The sequence below is a fragment of the Lynx canadensis genome, chromosome X (assembly GCF_007474595.2).
Source record: "Lynx canadensis isolate LIC74 chromosome X, mLynCan4.pri.v2, whole genome shotgun sequence".
Lineage (NCBI taxonomy): Eukaryota > Metazoa > Chordata > Mammalia > Carnivora > Felidae > Lynx > Lynx canadensis.
Window position 1 is genome coordinate 32,758,896 of NC_044321.2, and position 24,656 is coordinate 32,783,551.

Sequence of the window (24,656 nt, forward strand, 5' to 3'; positions counted from 1 at the left end):
TATGAAACCAGACTGGCCACCCTTCTTAGCCCATCATCCATCCCCTGTACAGTGAATTTAAAATCTGATTTAAGTTTTAAATACATTTAATTAACCACTTTTATGAAAAATATTTGTTGTTCAAACTGAGGCTCCCTAGAAGGGTGGCAGAAAACAACATGTGACTGTGTGTGTACACACACACACACACACACACACACACACAGACTAACTTTAGACTTGATTTGTTGTCTCATTGTGTTACCAAAATATCAGTGCATTTTAATCTGTTTTAGTTCTTAGCAATTCTCCTAAAGGTCTGCCCTTCTAGATCGTAAGTTACCTGAGGAGACCCAGTTTTTTCATCTTTGTTTACCTTCTAGCCTTCAACTATATATATATATATATATATATATATATATATATATATTCAACTATATACATATATATATATTCAACTATATATATATATTCAACTATATATATATATTTAACTATATATATATATTCAAATATATATATTCAAATATATATATATATATATATATATATATAGTTAAAACGGATAGTGAAACTTCATTTGTGAGAAATGTAAAGATATCTGTGGGTTTTTTTATAGCATGTCTCTGCTTTGTGAATTCATGTCCTTTCCTACAGGCCAATCACTTTGCTGTGCATCACGATGAGGAGAAAGACGTGATCACAGGCCTGAAACAAAAGACCTTGTATGGACGGCCCAACTGGGATAATGAATTCAAGACAATTGCGAGTCAACACCCAAAGTAAGGAGTCCCCCACCACAGTGTTCTTGAGGCCCATGGCCTGCCTAAAGCAGCAACTCTCAAACACGGCTCGATTTGTGTGCTCTGAAAACCAAAACACCTAGGTTACTATCTTCACACCCAATAAAATTTTCTAGATATGTATGACTTTACAAGACAGTGTTTAAATCACACGAAAATTACCTGGAGAATTATTATAAACAAAGATGATTGGGCCCCCCACCTCCACGTTTCTGAACCCTTTTCCTCCTAAGAAGGGTCGTAACTTGGTTCTTTTCTTTCAGCTCCTAAATTTCACCAGTGTATCTACTTCTTCTAATTTAATACGATTCATACTTTTATTATTAAGGAGACACCATCCCCACTTTCAGTTTTAGTTTTGGGGTCTAAAATCATAAGTTGATAGACATCCTAAGGTCCTTTCTGCCTTCATTAAAGCTTTAGCCGTTCTGAAACTTTGAGGGGATCCTCTATCTTACTAGAACTCACGATAAACTCAAGAATCACCACGAACACACCCTTCAGGCCATTGCTTTGTACGCTTTAATGAGCATATAAATCACCTGGGGATCTTTTCACAATGCAGATGCTGATTTAGTAAGTCTGGGGTGGGAGTTGAGAACCTACATTCTTAAAAAGCGGACTAGGAGGGTACTGGTCTGGAACCACACCTTGAGGAACGAGACTTTAGAATCTAAAACACAGAGAGATGAATCCCCACCAAGCTGTTGGCCGAGTTGGTGAACCTAAAGCAGATTTGTTCCTGATTTCAAGATGCTGGAGACGGTTTGGGGACATAGAGCCCTGAAGTGAAGTAGCCCACAGACTCACGAATTCACCACCATTTTCTCTGTGGTAGAGGTCTCTGTAAACTCTACTTGAATGTCATTTCCAGGGCGGTCAACTGCCTTTTGAAGCTGTCGCCACAAACAGGGCTGAACCACTCTCCTGCAGGGTAATCTGAACTCTGCCATTAGTGGAAAAGACACAGGGGCAGAGGGAAATAAGAGATTCCCCCAGGTGCTTTGTAGTCTATCTCATCCAAAAGCCTAAAACGGTTTATTTTTCCTTTCTTTCCCCAAAGTACCAGAATAGGAGTTTTCCTCTGCGGACCTGAAGCCTTGGCGGAAACCCTCAATAAACAGTGCATCTCCAACTCTGAGTCTGGCCCTCGGGGAGTGCATTTCATTTTCAACAAGGAAAACTTCTAACTGGTCTCTTCCACGAGAAAATCAGTGAGGATTATGCTGCCAAGTACCCAACCCAATAATGCTAGTTGATAATGTAAGTTCCCCCCTTAAAAAGAGAGAGAAAATGAAGTTACAATGTGCAGGTTTTCCCTGAAAGGGATGTCAAAGATGTCAAAGATCATTTGATAGTGGTAATTTGCATTTGTATGGGGCTTTATGGTTTTCAGAGCACTTTTACAAACTGTATTTCATTTTTCACTCACAGTAATGCCAGAGAAAGGTAGGACAAGGATTCCTGGACTCAGTATTTAGGATAAAAAAAAAAATAGGGACTCGAAATGGTGAAGTAACTTCCTTAACATTATGAAGCTTGGACCTAGTGCACGTCGCTCCGGGTTTTGTGGTCTTTCCATGATACCAGGCTGCCTTAAACTAAGAACTGGGACAAATAGGTATGTGATATGCCCATCTGCTTTTAAAAAGCATCTACCCCTTGTTTTATTTAAATACACACACAAAATGTCTCTTATTTGTGTGGCTAATGTTTTATTGTCATATCATCATCATCATCATCATCATCATCACCATCAACAAATTTATGCCCTAGAAATGAAAATCCCCAGCTTTACTGTGTAGCTATTGAATTCACACCCCATAGAATGTTCTAGATATCCATGAGTTCAAGAGAGAGCCTCTAAATCACTGTTAGTGTGGCCAGAAACAGTTGTTTTTTTTCTTAGAACTGCTTCTATTTCTGGAAACTAAAACAGCTTTATTTGCCCCACCCTCTGAAGCCACAGATATTTAGAACTACTTTGGTAATGAGGAAGGAAGAAAAGAAAGCTGGGGGAAGGGCACAAGACTGGTTTAGGAGGAAAGGGTGAGGGAAGGGGGAAGAGAACAGGAGAATGAAAGAAAGCAAAAAAGTTCTCACACTGGTCACTTTCCACCCTAGATTTCTTAGTCTTGTTATGTATTGAATGTAATTGAAGGAGGCTTACACATAATTCATTTTATTTTGATTACATGTGGTATTGAATCTGAGATTCTGGTTGCAAATTTTGACACTGGATGGGCATATGCATTGGACTGGGATGAAGTAGTAATAACTCAGTTGTTCCTTTGGGCTCCCGGGACATGCAGGTCACTGAGGGCTGGTCCCGACAAGTCAGGCTTGCTGTGAGAATGTTGCCTCCCCAGAATGTCCCAGGAAGGTTTTTACTTACAGAAACTTAGGTCCAGCCTGTTCGTACTGAAACCCAGGTATCACTTGATTCATTCACCAAATTTTTATTGTGTTATTTACTATGACTCAGGCTCTGTGCTCATAGTTTCAGTTCTTTATACCAATGTGTGAAGAAGCAATCACAGTTCTGAAAATTCTGAGAATCCTGGCCGTCTCTAACCCTGTGGCATGAGTAAAACCAACTCCATTTGTTGCTCTGAAAATATTTCTCCAGGGTTTTTTACCTTGATACCAGAATAGTTACCAAAACAGAGAACCCTGTCCTGTGTTATCCTGGTTATGAGATGAAAAATGAAGTGTAAAAGTGCTCGCCATTACCATATTCTTCTCCCAAGCAGCTAGCTGCCAGCTGCCAATACAGCTTTTTCAGCTTTTAGTATTTAGCGCTTAGCAACAGGTACCAAGAGGATGATTAAGCATTGTTTTTAATCTCAACGCTATGAAGGCTTCTCTGAGTTCTCCTGCTTTTGCAATATTGCATTTATGAAATTTGAATACTTGTAGGTGCTGTATTTGAGTACTTTGGTGGGGAGGGGGGGCTCTGGGATATAATCCTAGGAAGAACTGTTAAAACCGTGCTCAACTATTAAAATTGATGAGCTTCTGTTGGTGTCTGTGTTATTGATCTTCTTCATATTAAAGGGTGGATTCAAACAGCAAAGATTTGCTCTGTCCCAGTGGGGTTGAGAGTCTGTGTTTTTGCACGTGACATGCCAAACATGTCATGATTTATGGGTTGGGAAGGGAAAACTGGGTACTGAGTTCTATTGCTCATGTCCTAGGGACCCTCACAGCACTGGTAGGAGACAATACAGTGTCACCTCACCTTGTGGAAAGAATCTCTCAAAGACAAAGAACCCCTAGTCTGAGCCCCACATCAGGCTCTGTGCTGACAGCTCAGAGTCTGGAATCTGCTTCGGATTCTGTGCCTCCCTCTCTCTCAGCCCCTACCCCCCCCCTCAAAAATAAATAAACATTTAAAAACTTTTAAGAAACGCTGGTTAATCCAATTCATGTTAATTTTTATTACTTTTATTTATTTATATTTATTTATAATGTTTCTTTAGCTTTATTGAGGTATAATTGACCAATAAAATTGTAAGATATTTAAAGCATACCACATGATGATTCACCAAAGAATGTTTTTCCAAAGAACAACTTTTACCTATATAACTACAAGGCAGTGAACAAATCCAAGAAATTTAACACTGTCATAGAACTAACGTTTACTCTCTAGGCTATGTACAAGTGACGTTGTATCCTCAGTGCACTGCGTTAGAGGGTAGCCATTGTCAGTTGGTCCTGTTATTGATGGTATTAAGTTTGATCACCAGGTTTCTCTGTATAAATGGAAAGGTTTCATTTTACTTCTGTAACTAGTAAGTCACATTTGGGGAATACTTTGGGACCTTACAAATCTCATTTTCTCCAATAGCCTTTTACCCAGTCGTTTTAGCATACATTAATGAAATTTCACTGAATCAATTTTTACAACGATGGTTACAAAATATCTGTATTCTGAAACCTCAGCAATCTGCCAATTTCTTTTCTTTTTTTCCTAGATTTTTTTGAGATATAATTGACATATAACATTATGTAAGTTTAAGATGTACAAAGAGTTGATTCAATATATTTATATATTGCAAAATGATTACCACCGTAGTGTTAGCTAACACCTCCATCTCATCACATACTTACCAATGATTTTTTTTTTGATGAACACATTTAAGATTTAGTCTCTTAGCAACATCCAAGTATACAATACAGTATTATTAGCCATAGTCACCATGCTGTGCCTTAGATCCCCAGAACATTTTCATCTTGTAACTGTAAATTTGTACACTTTAACCAATATCTCTCCATTTCCCCCACACCCCAGCACCTGGTAACCACTGTTTCTCTGAGTTCGGCTTCTTTAGATTCCATATATATGTGAGATCATACCGCATGTGTCTTTCTTTGTCTGACTTATTTCACTTAACATAATGCCCTCAAGGTTCATCCAGGTTGTTGCAAATTGCAGAATTTCCTTCTTTCTCATGACTGAGAAAGAAAAATGTTATTCCATACACAATGGAATATTATTATATTATTATGTATACAAATATATATTTTATAATATTATAAATAGTATATATAAATTTAAATATATATAAGTATTATATATATATAACATTTTCTTTATCAATTCATCTGTCGATGGGCACTTAGGTTGTTCCACATCTTGGCTGTTGTGAAATCATGCTGCAGTAAACACGGGAATGCAGATATCTCTATGAGATACTAATTTCAATTCTTTTGGATATATGCCCAGAAGTGGGATTGCTGGATCATAGGGTAGTTCTGTTTTTAATTTTTTGAAGAACCTGCATATTGTTTTCCACAGTGGCTGCACCAATTTACATTCCCAGCAACAGTGCACAAGGGGTCCCTTTTCTCCCCACTCTTGACAAAACTCGTCATCTCTTGTCTTTTTGATGATAGCCATTCTAACAGGTGCGAGGTGATATCTCATGGTGGTTTTGATTTGCATTTCTCTGATGATGAGTAATGTTGAGAACCTTTTCATGTACCTGTTGCCCATTTATATGTCTTCTTTGGAAAACTGTCTATTTAATTCCTCTGCCAATTTTTTAAAATGTTTATTTATTTGGGGGGGGGTGGGCAGAGATAGAGGAGGACAGATGATCTGAAACAGGCTCCGTGCTGACAGCAGAGAGCCCGATGCAGGACTTGAACTGACAAACTGTGAGACCATGACCTGAGTCGAAGTCAGACACTTAACTGACTGAGCTACCCAGGTGCCCCCTCTGCCCAGTTTTTAATTGGATTGCTTGATTTTGCTACTGAGTTTTAGGAGGCTCTTTATATATTTTGGATATTAACCCCTTATCCAATGTATGATTTGCAAACATTTTACCCCATTCAGTAGGTTGCCTTTTCATTTTGTTTGTCATTTCCTTCACTGTGTAGAAGCTTTTTGTCTGTTTGATATAGTCCCACTTATAAATTATTGCTTTTATTGTTTGTGGTTTTGGTGTCATATCCAGGAGATCACTGCCAAGACTAACATCAAGGAGTTTTTTCCTTATGTTTTCTTCTAGGATTTTTATGGTTTCAGGTCTTACAGTCATGTCTTTAATCCATTTCAAGTTCATGTTTGCGAGTAGTGCCAGATAGAATAATTTCATTCTTCTGCAAACTTATCCAGTTTTCCAAGCACCACTTACTGAAGAGACTATCTTTTCCCCTCAACTGAGTATTCTTGGCTCTCTTGTCAAATATTAGTTGACCATATATGGGGGTTTATCTCTAGGCTCTCAATTCTGTTTCATTGGTCCATGTGTCTGCTTTTACGCCAGCACCATACTGTTTTGATTACTATAGCTTTGTAGCATACTTTGCCTCTAACTTTGTTCTTTCTCAGGATTGCTTTGGCTACTCGGGGTCTTTTGTGGCTCTATACAGATTTTAGAATTGTTTATTCTATTTCTGTGAAAAGTGTCATTGGTATTTTGATAGAGATTGCATTGAATCTATAGATGGCTTTGGATAATATGGACATTCTAACTATTAATTCTCCTGATGCATAACACAGGATATCTTACCATTTGTCTCTATCTTTTTCAGTTTCTTTCATTCAATTCTTGTAGTTGTCAGTATACAGATATTTCACCACCTTGGTTAAATTTATTCCTAAGGATTTTATTATTTTTGATGCTATTGTGAATGGGAGCATTTTGTTTCTTTTTTAGATCTTTTGTTGTTAGTGTATAGAAACACAACTGTTTTTGATTTTTGTATCCTGCAACTTTACTGAATTCATTGATTAGTTCTAGCTTTTTTTGGGTGGAGTCTTGACAATTCTCTCTATGCAAGATCATATCATCTACAAACAAAGACAATTTTAATTTTCCTTTACTATTTGGATGTCTTTTATTGAATTTTCTTGCCTGATTGCTCTGGCTAGGACTTCCAGTACTCTGTTGAATAGAAGTGATGAGAGGGGGCACTGTTGTCCTGTTCCTGATGTTAGAGAAAAAGCTTTCAACCTTTCACCATTGAGTATGATATTAGCTGTGGGTTTGTCAATGTATGGCCTTTATTGTGTTGAGGTAATTTCATTCTATACCCAATTTATGAGAATTTTTATCCTGAAAGGATATTGAATTTTGTCTAATGCTTTTCTGACATCTATTGAGATGACCATATGATTTTTATCTTTCTATTAATGTGATATATTACATTTATTGATTTGTATATATTGAATAATCTTTGAATCCCAGGGACAAATCCCCCTTGACCATGGCATGCAATCCTTTTAGTGTGCTGTTGAATTTGGTTTATTAGTATTTTGTTGAGAATCTTGGCATCTGTGTTCATTAGCCTATAATTTTTTTTATCTTGTGATGTCCTTATCTGGCCCTGATATCAGGATAATACTGGCTTCATAATATGAATTTGGGAATGTTCCTTTCTCCTCAATTTTTTGGAAAAGTTTGGGAAAGGTTGGGGTTAATTCTTCTTTAAATGTTTGGTTGGATTCACCAGTGAAACTATCTGGTCCTAGAGTTTTCTATGTTGGGAGGTTTTTGATTATTGATTCAATCTCCTTACTCTTTTTTTGGTTTGTTCAGATTTTGTATTTCTTCATGATTCAGCCTTGGTGGATTGTATGTTTCTAAGAATTTATCCATTTCTTCTGGGTTATCCAGTTTGTATTCTCTCATGATCCTTTGTATTTCTGTGACATCAGTTATAATGTCTCTTTCATTTCTGATTTTATTCATTTGAGTCCTATCTCTTTTATTATGAGTTAGTCTAGCTAAAATTTTGTCAATTTTGCTTATCTTTACAAAAATACCAGGTCTTAGTTTCATTGATCTTTTCTGTTATTTCTCTGGTGTTTGTTTCATTTATTTTTGCTCTGATCTTTATTTCCTTCCTTCTGCTAACTTTGGGCTAGCAGTTTGTTGTTCAATTTCTAGTTCTTTGAGGATTAAAGTGAGGTTGCTTATTTGAGTTGTTTCTTAATGTAGGCATGTATTGCTATGAACTTCCCTCATAGAACTGCTTATGCAGCATCCCATAACTTTTGACATATTGGGTTTCCATTTTTGTCTGTTTAGGGATATTTCTTGATTTACTTTTGATTTCTTTTTTGATCCATTGGTTATTCAGGAATGTGTTATTTAATCTCCATGTATTTGTAAAATTTCCAGTTTCCTCCTGCTATTGATTTCTAGTTTTGTACCATTGTGGTCCGAAAAGACACTTAGGATTTCAGTCTTCTTAAATTTGCTAAGACTTGTTTTATGACCTATCATTTGATCTATCCATGGCATCAATAACTATGTGGTCCTTAGCACTGTGAGGAGTCTTCAATGTCTGCAAGGGCTGTTGGGGTTCGAAATAGCACCTCCAGTTCCAGTAGTTAAAGATCAGGGTAGGCAGTGATGGTGTCCAGAACTGATGGTATAATACACACACTTGACTACAGGGGCAAGCTGCAGGTGCCTATGTAGTGGCTGGGGTCAGTTGTAGACACACTCGTAATGATGGGTACCAAAACAGGTAACAAGGACCGGGGCTAACTATGGGCTCACTAGCAGCTGCAGAGGACCTGGATGTTGGTGTGCTCTCCTATGGTTGCATACGCTCCTCACAGGAATGCACACTGCAGTGGAGGCTGGTGACAGGTTCAGGCTGGGAGTGTACACATATAAAGCCAGAGGGGTTAGTTATAGGTAGGCATGGTGGTGCCAGCCAGTGATGGAAGATGGGGCTTGATCTGGGTCCACAAGCAGCTGCAAAGGCCCTAGTTGTTGATGCAGCACCCATGGCTGTATACTCTTCCCCTGTGCTTGATGGCTGCAGTGGAAGCCAATGACTGGTGTCAGGCCAGTGGTGGGCAGGTACACAGCTGAAGGGGCTAGCCTTCAGATCAAGTATAGTAGTGGGGTCAGCTAGGGGGTCCTAGACTGATGTCTTGAATTTGTACAGCTGCAGAAGCTAGAGCTGGCTGTGAGCATGGCTCCTGGGCTCTGGTGGGGATGGGCAGGGACTTCGGTGGGTGCGTCTCAACACTTGTCCAGCCACAGAGACTTCAATGGCTGCAGGTGCTGGTCCCAGGCTCTGGTAAGGATGGGAGGGGGAAGGGAGCAGGAAAACTCAAGCAGCCAGCATCAGCAAATGAATATCCTTGGGGCAAAAGTTAGAGAGATGTGCACGGGGTCCATGGCAGCTGTGCTGGCCTTTGGCCTCATCAGTGGCAAAATCTACTGAGTTCTTCTGCAGAGCAGGTCTCTATGAACAATGGCTGCTGCTGTGTGTTTGCTAATAACAGCCTCTGTTTTTCTTCCATATTCTTAGTTGGCTCAATACATCTCAACTTTGCAGGTCTGGGTGGGGTAAAGGTGAAGCGGAACCTTTATGCAGTGTCCCAGAAGGCTGGGGAAGCTGGTCACTTAGCCCACTCTTCGGATGAAAGAAACTGTTTCTAACTGGGAAGTTCCTTCTTGGTGTTAACAATGGTGGCCTGGGAGATGGGATGATGCAGGCAAAATGAACTTGTTTTCCTTCTCTTGTTGTGTTATTAATCTCAGTTTTTTTGTTCAACTGTGTTTCTAAAGTGTCCTAAGTGGACTCAAGAGCTCTCCCAGAGCTGTTTTTGTTCATGGATAGTGTCTAATTAGTATCTCTGTGGGGAGGAAGGCTGGGGAGCTGGCTTCTCCTATGTTACCATTTATTCCATGTAACCTAATTTTTACTTTCAAATTAAAATAAGATAGGACCTATCAAGAAATGAAAGTATCTTTCTTGGAGTAAAGAAGTCTCTAGGATGACTCAATAATATGTATAAAATTGGGGCACCTGGGTGATTCAGTCAGTTAAGCCTCTGACTTCAGCTCAGGTTATGATCTCATGGTTCATGGGTTCGAGCCTCAAGTTGGGCTCTGTGCTGACAGCTCAGAGCCTGGAGCCTGCTTCAGATTCTGTGTCTCCCTCTCTCTCTGCCCCTCCCCCACTTGTGCTCTGTCTCTCTTTCTCTCAAATATAAATATACATTAAAAGATTTTAACAATATGTATGAAATCTACTTTTTGGTATTTATTTTATTTATAACGTATCTCTATCTGGCAGAGACTGGCCAACTATTGTACATTGTATGAATGTTTGCATGTATGTGTATGTGTGTGTGTGTGTGTGTGTGTGTATTATGAAATAAAATTGTATGAGGATGAAGGTAAGTTATAAAGGGACAGAATTTCACAACTGTAAGTGTTGTTGGGTGAAAAATAAATTGCTGATGTAGGCTAGGTTGTCTGACCCCTAGAGATTTCTAACAATTTAACAAAAGATCCACCAGGTGGCCTGAGATTCTTTTAAAACTGTAGTTTTGGGGCGCCTGGGTGGCGCAGTCGGTTAAGCGTCCGACTTCAGCCAGGTCACGATCTCGCGGTCCGGGAGTTCGAGCCCCACGTCGGGCTCTGGGCTGATGGCTCAGAGCCTGGAGCCTGTTTCCGATTCTGTGTCTCCCTCTCTCTCTGCCCCTCCCCCGTTCATGCTCTGTCTCTCTCTGTCCCAAAAATAAATAAACGTTGAAAAAAAAATTAAAAAAAAAAACTGTAGTTTTTGTCATCTTGATGAGGAATCTCAACAATTGGATATTCCAATTAATACTCATTATTGCTAACAGATTAGAAGTTTTTAAGGAAGCAGTTTAGGGGCGCCTGGGTGGGTCAGTCGGTTGGGCGTCCGACTTCGGCTCAGGTCATGATCTCGCAGTTCATGGATTCAAGCCCCGCATCAGGCTCTGTGCTGACGGCTCAGAACCTGGAGTCTGCTTCAGATTCTGTGTCTCCCTCTCTCTCTGACCCTCCCCCGTTCATGCTCTGTCTCTCTCTGTCTCAAAAATAAATAAACGTTAAAAAAATTTAAAAAAAAAGGAAGCAGTTTAAAGTATAAGAAGAAACTAAATTTTGATGCATACTGGGTTGTGGAAAGATTGTATGTGAACAGCAGCCACCGTGAGTTTATTTTCACAATATTGCTCTGAGAGCCAATGACCTGGGCACTGTGCCTGTCTGACTTTTGAAAACAGCCCAAAGTATTGTAGTCTGAAATTTATCCATCAGAGAAGACTGCTTCAAATATAGTAAGCTTGATTTCTATGAAAATCAGGCTCAAAAGTTCTTCATAAATTTTAGAATTACATTAAAATATTAAGTAATCCCTAAGGGTACCATTATGTCAGATCACTTGATTGCTAAACAGTGCTTCCTGTTTTTAGTCATGCAATTCCCAATTAAGTAACAATAAAATCTCTAACCTTCCCACTCCCATGGAAACAGCTAAACATCACTCCTTCAAGTCAGATGGGGGGAAATTCAGGGCATAATGAAGGAGTCATCTTTGTCCTTCCTAAGAGATTTGAGAGCAAGTTTCAGAGCTCCTTGCACAGGTTGATTTAAAAAAATCACGCTACCTAAGCATCTCCTGAGGTTAATTAATGTGTCTGTGTTGGCTAAAGATCACCAGGGCACACCATTCACATGGTGGTTATTCCAGATCTAGCTACCGACGGTTCACAGAGCTATCTGATCATCCTGTTTTCCAGTTGGAGGCTCTGTATCACCCACAGCTAGAATATTAAACTCAGACATCTGTGTTGACAACTTTCTGCTGCATTTATCACCTGGCGTTTCATTCTGCTAGGGCAACCGTGCCTGTGACTTACTGAGATCAAAGGCAACAGTCAGCTGACCACTTCCAACTCACAATGGAAGTAGGCTGTAAAACACCCTTTAAGATCGTGAGTTGTTGCACTTTTTTCTTTTGTAGCAAATGTTCAGCAAACTTTACTTTCCCTTTGGTATATATAAAAATGCATTTTGAGACATCTTCTTCTTTAAGGTATTGCATATCAAAGGCAAAGGGATGGGAGTAGGGAAAAATGAAACATAAATAGGTGGTATCAGCATTAACTAGAAGGAGTGAAACGAAATGGGGAATGTTAAAATAAAATGGAGTGGCTTTTTCCTTGCTTTCAAAAACATAAATAATGCTAACATTGATTGCAATTTGACCCCAATTTTCTACTTCTCTCTGTATCTATGTCTGTTGCGATGTGACTTTGCAGTTCCTTCCATCGAGAGAGGGAGTCTATTTTGCTTGCTCCTTGAATCTGGGCTATTCTTGTGACTTGCGCTGACTGACCAATAGAATGCAGCAAAATTGATGTGTGAATTCCAGAGTCTAGACCTCAAGAAAACTGGCATGCTTCTGGTGTCTTTTACTCTTTTCCCTTTTCTATGATAGTATGTCCAAGCTAGCTTGCATGAAGGGAAACATGTAGGGCAGAGCAAATCCAGCCTAGCAGTGCCCACCAAGACCCCAGACAGACATGTGAGAGAGAGCCCAAGATTAACAGAACTGTTCAGGCAACTATAGCTGACTGCAGGTGCATAAGTGAGCCCAGCTCACACCAACAGAATCACCCAGAGGACTTGTAGATGCTCAGAAACATAAATTGTTGTTGTTTATTTTTTTATTATTTAAAATTTTTTTAATGTTTATTTATGTGTGTGTGTGTGTGAGAGAGAGAGAGAGAGCAGGGGAGGGGCAGAGAGAGAGGGAGACACAGAATCTGAAGAGGCTCCAGGCTCTGAGCTCTCAGCACAGAGTCCAACACAGGGCTCGAACCCACAAGGTGTGAGATCATGACCTGAGCTGAAGCCGGACGCTCAACTGACTGAGCCACCCAGGCACCCCAATAGTTGTTGTTAAAAGCCTCTAACTTTAGGGTAATTTGTTATGCGACGAAGCTACTGATATAAATAGTATCAAAACTTGATGAAAGAGATGGAGGTTCCAGTACAAGAGTTTTAGGTGATTATATTCATGCTTACATTGCATGGCAAACTTTTCTGGAATTACCATAAAGAATATATTGGTTTTACTTTGAGGAAAACACTACATCTTCTGAATTGTCATGACTTATGTGGAGTTATGCTTGCTTTGAAAATCCCAGGGCTCATAGAACCTAAAGGTATTGCCATCTAGAAAATATAGGTAATTCGTATTAGACAATTCTACCCCAATAACTGGCGCATTGTTCACCATGTAGAAATAAGCTATCTGGCAATCTTATTCTCTGAAATAGAAGTAAAAAGTGGGGATGAGGGCAGGAGGAAGTGTCTGAGCAACCAAAATTGAACTTAAATTGACAAACAGTACATTAAACTCTGATAAAACCAATCAGAAACTCAGAGCTGTTTTTAAATTTGCCATAAGAAGCTTAGTGATCTCGGTCCCAAATCCATACTTAATAAGTGGTTGGAAGAGAATGACTACCTTGTGGGTGCTGGCTTTTACAATGCAAGAAGGCAATACTAACATACAGCCATCTGGGGCACGCGTGTGGCTCAGTCAGTTAAGCATCCAACTCTTGGTTTCAGCTCAGGTCATGATCTCATGGTTTTGTGAGTTCGAGCCCTGCATCGGGCTCTCTGCTGGCAGAGCGGAGCCTGCTTGGGATTCTCTCTCCCTCTCTCGTTGCCCCTCTCCCACTCATGCTGTCCCTGTCTCTCTCAAATAAATAAAATAATTAAACAATTTAAATTAAAAAATTAGAAGTGGTGAGTTAAAGAAGAGAGAAGGATTTCTAGAGGTAGGTATACACACAATCGTAACAAGAGACATTTGAGACAAGAAAATCTAAAGAAAGAGCAAAAAGGAACACTACAAACAGACGCAAAAACTCAGAAGCACAGCAGTCTGGGGTCATTCGGTATAACGGAAAAGAGTCCATATACCCCAGCAGAACCTAAGAGCGTCATGGTACTGCCTTTCTTTCTTTCTGTATTCATTCATTCATTCATACATACATTCAACAAATGCTATATATCCTGAGTTTTTCTCTGGTAAGTGTATTATCCAGGACCTCAAGAGTTGAGAATATTAATTAGAGCTTACAATTTGGTACAATAATGTGTGTAATGGCAATCATGTTTTTAACAGTCCATTCACAAAAGGGCTAAAACATGTGGAGTCAGCTAAAATATTCATGAGTAATGGTTAAGATTGCTGCCCATGTTTAAAGGTAAATCCTTAGTCATCTGGAAAGTTCAAGAATTGAGAATGGCTTGTGCCAGGGTGTTCCCAGATGGCTTAAATTTTGTATTAGTGTGTCTGATTTTTTGGTAAATTTTGCATAATTAGTATGTCCATTTCCAGTACAGTAATGTCCACATTTCTGGGGGAAAGGAAAGGAGAACTTGTGTAGATTCTACCTAAATAAGGAAAATTTGTTTATAAATTAATTTAAAGATAAAAATAAAGAATTAGTGGGGCGCCTGGGTGGCTCAGTTGGTTAAACCTCCGAATTCGGCTCAGGTCACGATCTCACGGTCTGTGGGTTTGAGCCCCACGTCGGGCTCTGTGCTGACGGCTCAGAGCCTGGAGCCTGCTTCGGATTCTGTGTCTCCCTCTCTCTCTGCCCCTCCCCCACTCATACTCTGTCTCTCAAAAATCAATAAACATTAAAAAATTTTTTAAATAAATAATTATCTTGCTTTAAAATCGGGGGTGGGAGATAGAAATTCTGTGACATTTAAGGCATTAAAGGAAGAAGAATAGAATTTTATTTTTCGAAAAACAACTCCTTAAATCTTATGCTGGAAGTGAAAAATACAGGATATACAAACAACTGTTTCACTTTCCTCTTTCTTAGTGATATTTAAAAAGCACAATTAGTTATTTTCAGAAATGAAGAAGTTTTGACCTGCTGGGTATAGGTCTGCTGCAGGTGGTATTGATTGCTTTGAGAGAGCAGAGAACTCTAAATTTGTCTCTAAAAGTTTGCACTGGCTAAATGAATCAAAAACATGCCTCACACTTAGAAAAAGATAGTCCTGTTACACAGTCATGAAATGCACAAGTCACATGGCAAAGACAGCGTCAACTATGTAATAAACATTTAGACACTGCCAGTTCAAGATGGCAAACTGACCCTAAGCAATTTTCCTTCTCTGTATCCCAAGGCTCTTAAAGTGCACTTAAAAAAATAATAGATAACCCATGCAAAAGGCTGGATGAGGACCTCAAGGGATAAAAAGTTTCAACATATTCCTAGAAATTGGATAATTGGTGGAGAAATGATAATTCATGACTTGGGAGGAAGGAAACCAAACCAGAAGTATCTGAGGAGGTGCCCTACTTATCCTAAAAAAGGCCAGAGAGTTTAGGGACGTGGGAATACCAGACATAAAGGAGGAGAATAGTGACATGAAACTGAAAAAAGTACAGTCCATTATCTAATCTATGCAAGTTCCAGAAAGACAGTACAGAAGTAGCAGGTGGGAGAAAAGTATTAAAGAAATTAGAAGATAATTTATCTGAGCTAATAACACAAAGCATCATATTGATGGGGTCCATTGAATAACCAGTGCATTATACATTATATATATATAGTTGTATATATAGTTGTATAGTTATATATATACATATAGTTATATAAATATATATATAGTTATATATATATAACTATTTTTAACTTTGAGCTGAGTTGTGTGCTAGGATTATTTTTCCTTCTCTATGGAGATCTCTATCTCTATCTCTATGGACGATAACACTGGAAAGGGAATATTCCTAGAATAATGCCTAAATGAATTACCCCCATTTTTTTTTGAATCTTCCCAGTATATTCCTATCTGTTTTCCATTGGTCAAGTTCACTTCAAGGGAACATAACCTTCTGTGATATCTTGATATAATAAGAAATATCTATACTTTGGTCTTCATTCCAGGTTTCTGGCCAGAACTCCTAAAATCTTTGTAATTCCCTAAGCAATAAAGGTGCTAGAAGTATCTTTTGATCTAGCATTTGGTCTTTGACCCAGTTCCTGACACACAGCTCCTAAATTTCTTGGAATTTCCTGAGTGATAGGAGCACCTTTGTTTATAATGAAGTGACTCTTGATGGGTTCCTGGATAGTTTCAGGATGGAGGCTGGTCCCCTGAAAGACCAAGCCATGATTAGAAGCTTGGAACTTTCAGCCCCATCCCCCATTCTCCAGGGAAGGGAGAGGGGCTGGAAACTAAGTTAATAATTGATCCTGCCTATGTGATGAAGCCTCCACAAAAATCTCTGAACTACAGAGTTTAGAAAGCTTCCAGGTCACTGAACACATCAAGGTGCTGAGAGGGTGGCACACCCCGAGAGGGCGTGAAAGGTCCTCAACCCCTCCCATGTACCTTGCCTTATGCACTTCTTCCACCAGGCTGTTCCTGAGTTGTGTCCTTTTATAATGAACTTGTCATATAAGTAAATGGTTTTCCTGAGTTCCCTGAGCTGCTCTAACACATTATCAAATCTGAAGAGGGGGTCATGGGAACTCTGACTTAGAGCCGATCAGTCTGAAGTACAGATGACAACCTGGGACTTGTGACTGTCATCTGAAATGGGAGCAGCCTAGTGGGACTGAGCTCTGAACTTGTGAGATCTGAGTTAACTCCAGGTAGTGTCAGAACTGAATTGAATTGTAGGACACCCAAGTGACGTTGGAAATTTGGTCAGTATGGGACAATGTCCACACATTTCGTGACCAGAAGTGAAGTAGTGTTGAGAGGAAAAACAGTTTTTCCTTTTCATCACCCCCAAGACACATGCACACACACACACACACACACACACACACACACACTCTTGGGTTGCATTATCCAGCCATTATTCAGTACATGTCAGGAACTAGATCTCCTGTGATGTGTTGGTACAATTCATTGAAGTCTGGAAGAAAAGGAGCAATCCCACACAGTTGGGGCTCTGTCCAAGAGTGCAAGTAAGGAGGCATTTGAGGGGATCTAAGAAGAAGCACACAGTTTGTGTCCTTTAACCCAGCTAAACACTCAACTATGAGGCAGAACAAAAATATTTTCAGACTTCCATTTCTTATTTTTTATTTTTTTGTGGGGGAGCACATGCATGCACATGCATGGAGGCAGAGGGAGGAGAGAGAGAAAATCCCAAGCTGGCTCCACGCTCAGAGCTCAGCACAGAACCCAATGCAGGACTCAATCCCATGACCCTGGAAAATCAGGAGCCCAACGCTCAACTGACTGAATGACCCAGGAGCCTCTCCATTTCCTTTTCTTAATGTATTGATATATGACATATGTAAAGCAAGGTATATAATGAACACTAATCTTAAACGTACAACTCAATAAATCTGTGCATGTATAGGTACCTGTGTAACATCACCAAGATCAATATACAAAACATTTCTGGAACCCAATTTTCATCATGCCCCTTGACAGTCACTACTCTGCCCACTAGAGGTAACTACTATTTTGACTTCTAATATCATATATCTGTTTTGCAAGCTCTTGAATTTCATATAATAGAATCGTGTAGTATATGCAGTTTTCTGTCTTTCACTCAGAAATATTCCTGAGATTCATCCATTTTATGGGAAGCAGGAATTTGTTCTTTTTTCATTGTGGTATAATCTTGAATTGTTTGACTCCACTCAAATTCATTTATCCATTCTCCACTAATAGCATCTGGTTTATTCTCAATTGTTGGCTGTCATGAATAAAGCTGTACAAACATTCTTCTATGCCATTTGTAAATAAATGCATTCATTCTCTTGGGAAAATACGTAGGAGTCAAATTCCTGGGTCATAGGGTAAGTATATGTTTGCTTTACTAGACACTGCCAGACTTTTCCAAAGTAGTTGTCCCAATTTATACTCTTACTAGCACTATGAAGCTACAGTAATTAAAACAGTCTGGTATCAGAACAAAAATAGAAAAATAGGCATATATATATATACATATATATCCAAATTCATATATATTCAAGTTAATATTATACATTATATTATAGCTATATATTGTGCCATTGCAATTAAATCAACATAAAGAATGGTCTTTTTTTTTTTTTTTATAAATGCTTCTGGAGCAGTCATATATCCATATAGAATAAAATAAAGCTAAACCTCTACTTCATACCACATTTCAAAATTAGACAAAGCATACACTTAAGTAGCCTTAATTGAAAGGGTAACAAACAAAACTTCTAGAACAGAACAGAGGCAACTATATTTATGATCTTGGGGATAGGCAAAGATTTAATAAACAGTATACAATGGTTACTAAACATAAAAGAATTAAAATTGGACTTTCTAAAACTAGGAGCTTCTGTTCATCAAAAAGTATTAATAAGAAAATGAAAAGACAAGTCACAGCCTGGGAGAAGATGTGTATAATACATATGCCCATAAAGGACTCATATTCTGAATATATAAAGAACTTATACAGATCTATAATAAAGAGACAAAAAACATGTAAAAATGAACAAACCACTTGGACAGCCACTTCACAACAAGACATAGTCAAATAACCAATAAACATGAAAAATTATCAATATCATGAGCCCTCAGGAAAATGCAAATTAAGATCACAAGGCAATACCACCTCATATCCAACAATACACCTAAAATGGAAAAGTTTTGGTGTCAGTGAGGGGGCAGAACAGTTGGAACTGTCAGATGTTTTCAGAGTTTTAGGTATACTAAAATTAACCTCCCGTAACTCTTTCTTGAGAAGTTACTGGACGCTGTAGTTTTGAAAAATGAGGAAGTAACTAAAAGAAATGAGGAAATAAGATCTAGAGAGCAATGTGTCTAACCCAGGGAAGCAGAGAAAGAATGCCCCAGGATGATGGCTGTGCGGAATTTCAGGCTGAGCAGCTATTTCAGAGAGAAGCAGGAGAAAAGAGTACTCCCACAATGATCTCCAGGAAATAAAGAAACATGATGGAATGAGCAGGGATAGAGAGAGCTGGCCTTCTCGAGCATATGGTAAAAACATTTGATAGGAGTGTTAAAAAGGGGCGCCTGGGTGGCTCAGTCGATTAAGCAACTGACTCTTGATTTCAGCTCAGGGCATGATCTCAGGGTCCATGAGTGTGAGCCCTACTTGCTCTGTGCTGACAGTGTGTAGGGGCTGCTTAGGATTCTCTTTCTGCCCCTCCCCGCCGCACGCATGGGCTCTTTCTGTCTCAAAACAAATAATAGACATTTTTTTTAAAAAAAGGAACCCATTCAAATATCAGTCTAGGAATATTCCCTTTGTGGTACAGTCATGAGCTTAGATCCATGGAGAAGGCAAAATAATCCTAGCACACAATTCGTATATATATAATTGTTACATATTATTTTGACATAAATATGTCATAATGGTATAAGTGTCGTCCATCTGTTTTAAATTTTAGAATTCATTAATAGGCAAAGCACAGAAGAATTAGCCGTGGTTAAAAAATGGAAAGTAATTAACCTTGACAGTATAAAATTAAAGGTACAACAGAAGGGGTGGAGTATTGGGAAGACGTGAGGGAGAAAAGGGATATGCCATCAGGATATGTAGATATGCCCATGGGAAACCTTTTGGAGGAATTTCACGTGCCCAGATGTGGCACAGGAATCGCTGAAAGATACTAGGTTGTATGGGAAAAATGGACAGATGATGGGAGGAAATGTCCAAATGCTCTCACCTCTTGGCTGGTGTAAGGTTCTGGAACTGTGACCCAAATTCCGTGGGTGACAGTGAAGCCATAACTCTTAAGAGGCTAATTAATTTTACTTCTATATAACAGAAGGGGCTTAAAAGAGAAATTAACTTTTGTTAGGACATTTATGCAGTATTGGAAACATCATAATGGTACGTCGATAAGAAATTATAGCGTATCCACATGCTGGAATACTTATAAGACAGTCATCTAGGTAGATCTATATATATGATCCCATTAATGTAAAAAAGCGTCTCTGTGTGTGCAGGTGCATGGCCAAGGACTGGAAAGATGCACACCAAAATATTGATATAATAATCTGGGGAAGCAATAGAATGGATTTGGGGTTAGGTGAAAGGGAATTCTTGCCTTTATATTTTGTTATATTTTATGTTGTTATGTTATGTTATTTTGTGTTAGTTTTTTAATATTTTAATGCTTCTTCACAAGATCGGAGTGGTGCATAGTTATTGTTGACAAAACATTGCCTGTTCTGAATTCTGGTGGGGTATGCAATTCCGGCCAGCCCGTCTTCTGTCATTCCTCTTTTAAGAACCCTTCAAAGTTTCCTACCGCTTCAGGATAGAGGCTCACATGTTTCACATGACTTGAAAGGGACTGTGTTTACTTCTTTGGCTTCCCTGTACCTAATATTAAGGGTCCTGGAAAGTGCCATCCTACTATGTCCCAACAAGTAATGCTGGACACTTGGAGAATAGCACTAGTTCACGATCCTTTTTGTATGCAAAATACACTCAGCCCTTGCCCAAAGTTGACAGCCCCAAAGGCCTCCCATCCTGTCACAGCATTAAGCTCAAAGTCCAGGAATGTTCACTGAAACCCAAGTTACTATAATTTCTACTTGCAAGACAGTCAATTCTCAGTGAGTAGCCAACAACGACGTTACTCACCTTATGTTTTCCATCTTTCCCACCCAGACAGGTTTCACAGATACACGAAGTTCTTCCCAAGTGACTAGAGGCAACATTTCTTTTAAAACAATGTTTTGCCTCTGCATAACAGATCTGCACTTTTTCAACCTTCAACATCTGTTTCTTTGCCACCCACCAACAGATCACCATGTGAAAGTCACTAATTTTAGGTTTCGTTACAGTATGCCCTACTTCCGATCTCAGTTTCTGTGTCGGTCAGTCAGGATTAGGTTATGCTGCAGTAACAAACAACTCCCAATCTCAGTGCTTTAAAGAGATAAAAGTAAAAGTTTACTTTTTCCTGTACTACTTGACCACTGCATGTCAGTTGGGCATAAGAAGAGGATCTGTTCAACATTTTCCTCCCTTACAGACCCAAGCTCGGGCAGGCCCCATCTCCCTGCTTCTACTATGTGCAGAGGACTTTATATGCTTCACCTCATTTAATCCTCATAGTTATTATTCCTGCTTTTCAGAGGAGGAAATTGAAGCATAGAGGTATTAAGCAATTTTGCCAGTGTTACACATCTAGGAAACAAAGGAGTTAGGATTTAAATGTGGATGGTGTGTTTTCCACAAAACATAACTACTACCCTGTATCTTCATAGAGTAATGACGATCAAGGTAAATGAATAGAGATACCAAAATTCACTGGGATGCAGGGCGGAAGTTTACTTCAAAAGAGGATCTTGCTAGAGAATTCCCCTTTCAAACCTAGAGTTTTGATTAGTGACGGTATATAAAAGTACAATTAGGTTATGATGTTAAATAAACAGTTAACACTGAAGATAATGTACACCTATTTTAGTAATTCCATTTACTTCAACAAAATGTTTAAAGCATAGTCATTAACTAAAGTGCAGTATGGTTTCCAGATATAGGGCCACTGAGTCTGGAAGTGCTTGTGATTATCTAGAAGATTGGATGTGAGAGTGTAATGGTGATGAAGCGGGGGGCGGGGAGCGGGGAGGGGGGAGGCTGAGGTAGATGGTCAGCCTAAAGCAGAATTATAGGTGGAAAAAAACCACTCTGAATGAGAAAGCTGGATTCTTTTTTTGTTTTCTTTTCCTTCTTCCTTCCTTTCTTGTTTGTTGTTGTTGTTGTTGTTGTTGTTTTCAGAGAAAGAGCAAGTGCGCACAAGCAGAGGGCAGAGGCAGAGAGAGGCAGAATCTTAAGCAGGCTCTGCCCTCAGCATGGAGCCCAACACGGGGCTCGATCCCAGTACTCTGGGATCATGACCCGAGCCCAAATCATGAGGCGGACGTTCAACCAACTGGGTCGCCCAGGAGCCCCGTAGATTCTTCTTATTAGACTTGCTCCAAGAGCTGAACAGGGTGTGCTGGAGAGGAGACTTCTGAATACAGCTCTTGGTGATATGTCCCTTTGTCTCCTGGTGCAAGGTGAGAGTTCAGTTGTCTGTCTCTCGTGGAGCTCCAGGAACCTGGGAACTGAGAAAAGAACACAGAAGTCCATCATATTTTGAGGTCAAGTATGAGAATTGTCTCCAACACCCGGGAAAGGAGGACCATCTCCCTACCTAGCAAGCATTGGACATGGCAGAAAAGTCCACCGATACCAGTGACGCTGAGTCGGGCAGCACCTGTAGCCACAGCTGCAGAAGAGATGTCACCCTCCTCGTTAGCGCGTGACATGGTGGGTCACACTGTCCTTCTTATAAAACTTCCTTTCCTTGAGTTTTCAGGAGTCCACACTCTTGCAGTTTTTCTCCTCCTTCCCTGCCTACCCCACAGTCTTTCCCACTGCAGTAAAAGGAAAACTCCATTTGCTTCGGCCACGACTGTAACCTGTCCCCGACCCCTCTTTCTCTGAAATGCCACAGGCAATTTATGATCAAATCCTATCAAGCCTACTTTCAAAAGGCTTCCAGAATCTGACCACCTCTCATCCCCTCCACTGCCACCATCCCAGTCTGAGCCCCCATTCTCTCACCTGACCTATGGCAACGGCCTCCTCACCGGGCTCTTTGCTTCCACCCTTGCCCACCTACAGTCTACTCTCAACACGGCAGCCACAGTGTCCACATCACTCCTCTGCTCGAAACCACCAGGGCTACATCATCTCACGCACAAATGGCCCTACGCGATCGAGTCCCCTGTGACCTATTTGGTCTTGTTTCCCATCACTCTCTCCCTTTCTCACGCACCTCCAGCCACACTGGCCACTTTGTCGTCCCACAAACATACCAAGATTGGTTTCACCTTGAGATCTTTACGCTTGTGGTTCCCTTTGCCTGCTATGCATCTTGTCCACAAATCTGTGTGACTCACCCCATCACCTCCAGATCTCAGCTCAAATATTCCCTTTCATAGGGAGGTCTGCTCTCAACAATCCCATGGAAAACATCAGCCCTGACACTGCCACCTCCTTGAATCACTCCCTACCACCCTCCCCTGTGTGACAGCACGCCAACCGATGAGCTTATGTGCTCCTTGCACGCTGACCTAAACCCCGGTTTGTAGCAGAACTAACCTACTTCCCTTGAGATCCTGCGGACCACTGGCCTTGAGGAACAAAGGACCAAGAAGATACGGTCTTTCTGGAAGATACGGTCTGACTGCACTCAAACAGCCGCCACTGACCCTGGTATCCTCAATAAGAGACCCCTGGGAGCCTCGATTACTGGCAGAATGGAAGAATATGGAAGCGTCCTAAGGACAAATGATTAACTGCTGAGCACCAGCTTCTCCTGCGTGTAGCCCCATTACCATTTCCCGTGCCTTCCCCTTTAAAAACCTCCCGCTATGCCCGGAAGGGGGACCTGGTCTTTGGGATCTTCGTCTGCTGTTTTCCCAGGCTGCCAGCTTCCTGAATAAAGCAACCTCTCCTCTCCGACCATCACGTGTCTCTCAAGTACTGACTTTCCAGTGGCGAGCAGCAGGACCTGCGTTCGGAACCTCTGTCTGGTAACACGTGCATAACTTCTTATTTATTATGACTTCTGTAGAGCAAGTATTACTGTCCGAGCACATTTGTTTATTGTTTGCCTCTCCACTGGAATGTAAGCTCCACGAGGGAAGGGTTTGGTTTGATCCCCCAGAGCCCGGAACGGTGTCTGGCACACAGTGAACATTAAGTGAACATTTACTGCAGGAGTCACTGACGTCAGCCTGGGTTGCATGTGGGAAGAGACCAGGGAAGGAGAGTAGGTGTTGGGAGGTTGGTAAGAGGAGGCCAGGAAGGGCCACTAAGGAATACAAATGAGATACAGCCGAGAGACCTCGAATGGAAGAGAAAGACTCGGAATTCCCGTGATTTCTCTGAGGAAGAGTTGCTATAAATCAGACTGCCAGTATTTCTCCTGCTTATCTACTTGGAGGTCTGGAAAACGTGGGTTCCAGGGTGATGATGGGTTTAAAGTTTGACAGACTTGAATCATTTTAACAAGTGGATACATTTTATAGGCAAAGCTGGACATCTATGGCTAGACATTTTGGGTAAGAGATCAAAGCCAGCAGAGCCATTGTTCGAACCTCAAGGAAAGCACAAACTTTCAAGTTCACAATCAGTACTTAAACAGTGGCATCCTTCTGTCCCCTGGTGGCAGCACAGCTAAACTGCACAGGGAAGTAAATGTCCTAAAGAGAAGACCAAACAAGAATTTCAATATTCTATCTTTCAAAGCCTGTACCAACCCTCAATGTGCGCGCGTGTGTGTATTTGCTTGGGATAGAGCCCTCCCGGTGTTTTTCCTCCGGGAAACCCGACCATACTTCCTTACTCGAGTGATTTCAGCATCAAAGGCGACAAGTTTAGTGGAAGACATTACCCCGCCAGCTAGGTTTGGATGTAGACCTCACCGCACCCTCTAATCCAGGCCCTACACAACCTCCCTCATAAACCTTCCGCCAAATGTATTTGTAGAAAGAATTTCTGTCGGGGCCGGGAGGTTAGCAGAGGCAACCTCAAAGTCCTCTCCAACTCTGGGATTCTCTGACT

At 40.4% G+C, this 24,656-nt stretch overlaps 1 protein-coding gene across 2 annotated transcripts in view; it reads left to right on the top strand.

Moving 5' to 3' along the window:
• LOC115507406 (cytochrome b-245 heavy chain) overlaps window positions 1-3,801 on the top strand; it is a 39,139-nt gene extending 35,338 nt beyond the window's left edge. For both annotated transcript variants that reach the window (XM_030305727.2, XM_030305728.2), the window contains exons 12-13: window positions 637-761; window positions 1,846-3,801. In XM_030305727.2, the coding sequence (XP_030161587.1) occupies window positions 637-761; window positions 1,846-1,972 (252 nt within the window). In that variant the 3' untranslated portion in view covers window positions 1,973-3,801. The remainder of the gene's footprint in view (window positions 1-636; window positions 762-1,845) is intronic.
• The last annotated feature ends 20,855 nt before the right edge of the window (window positions 3,802-24,656 follow it).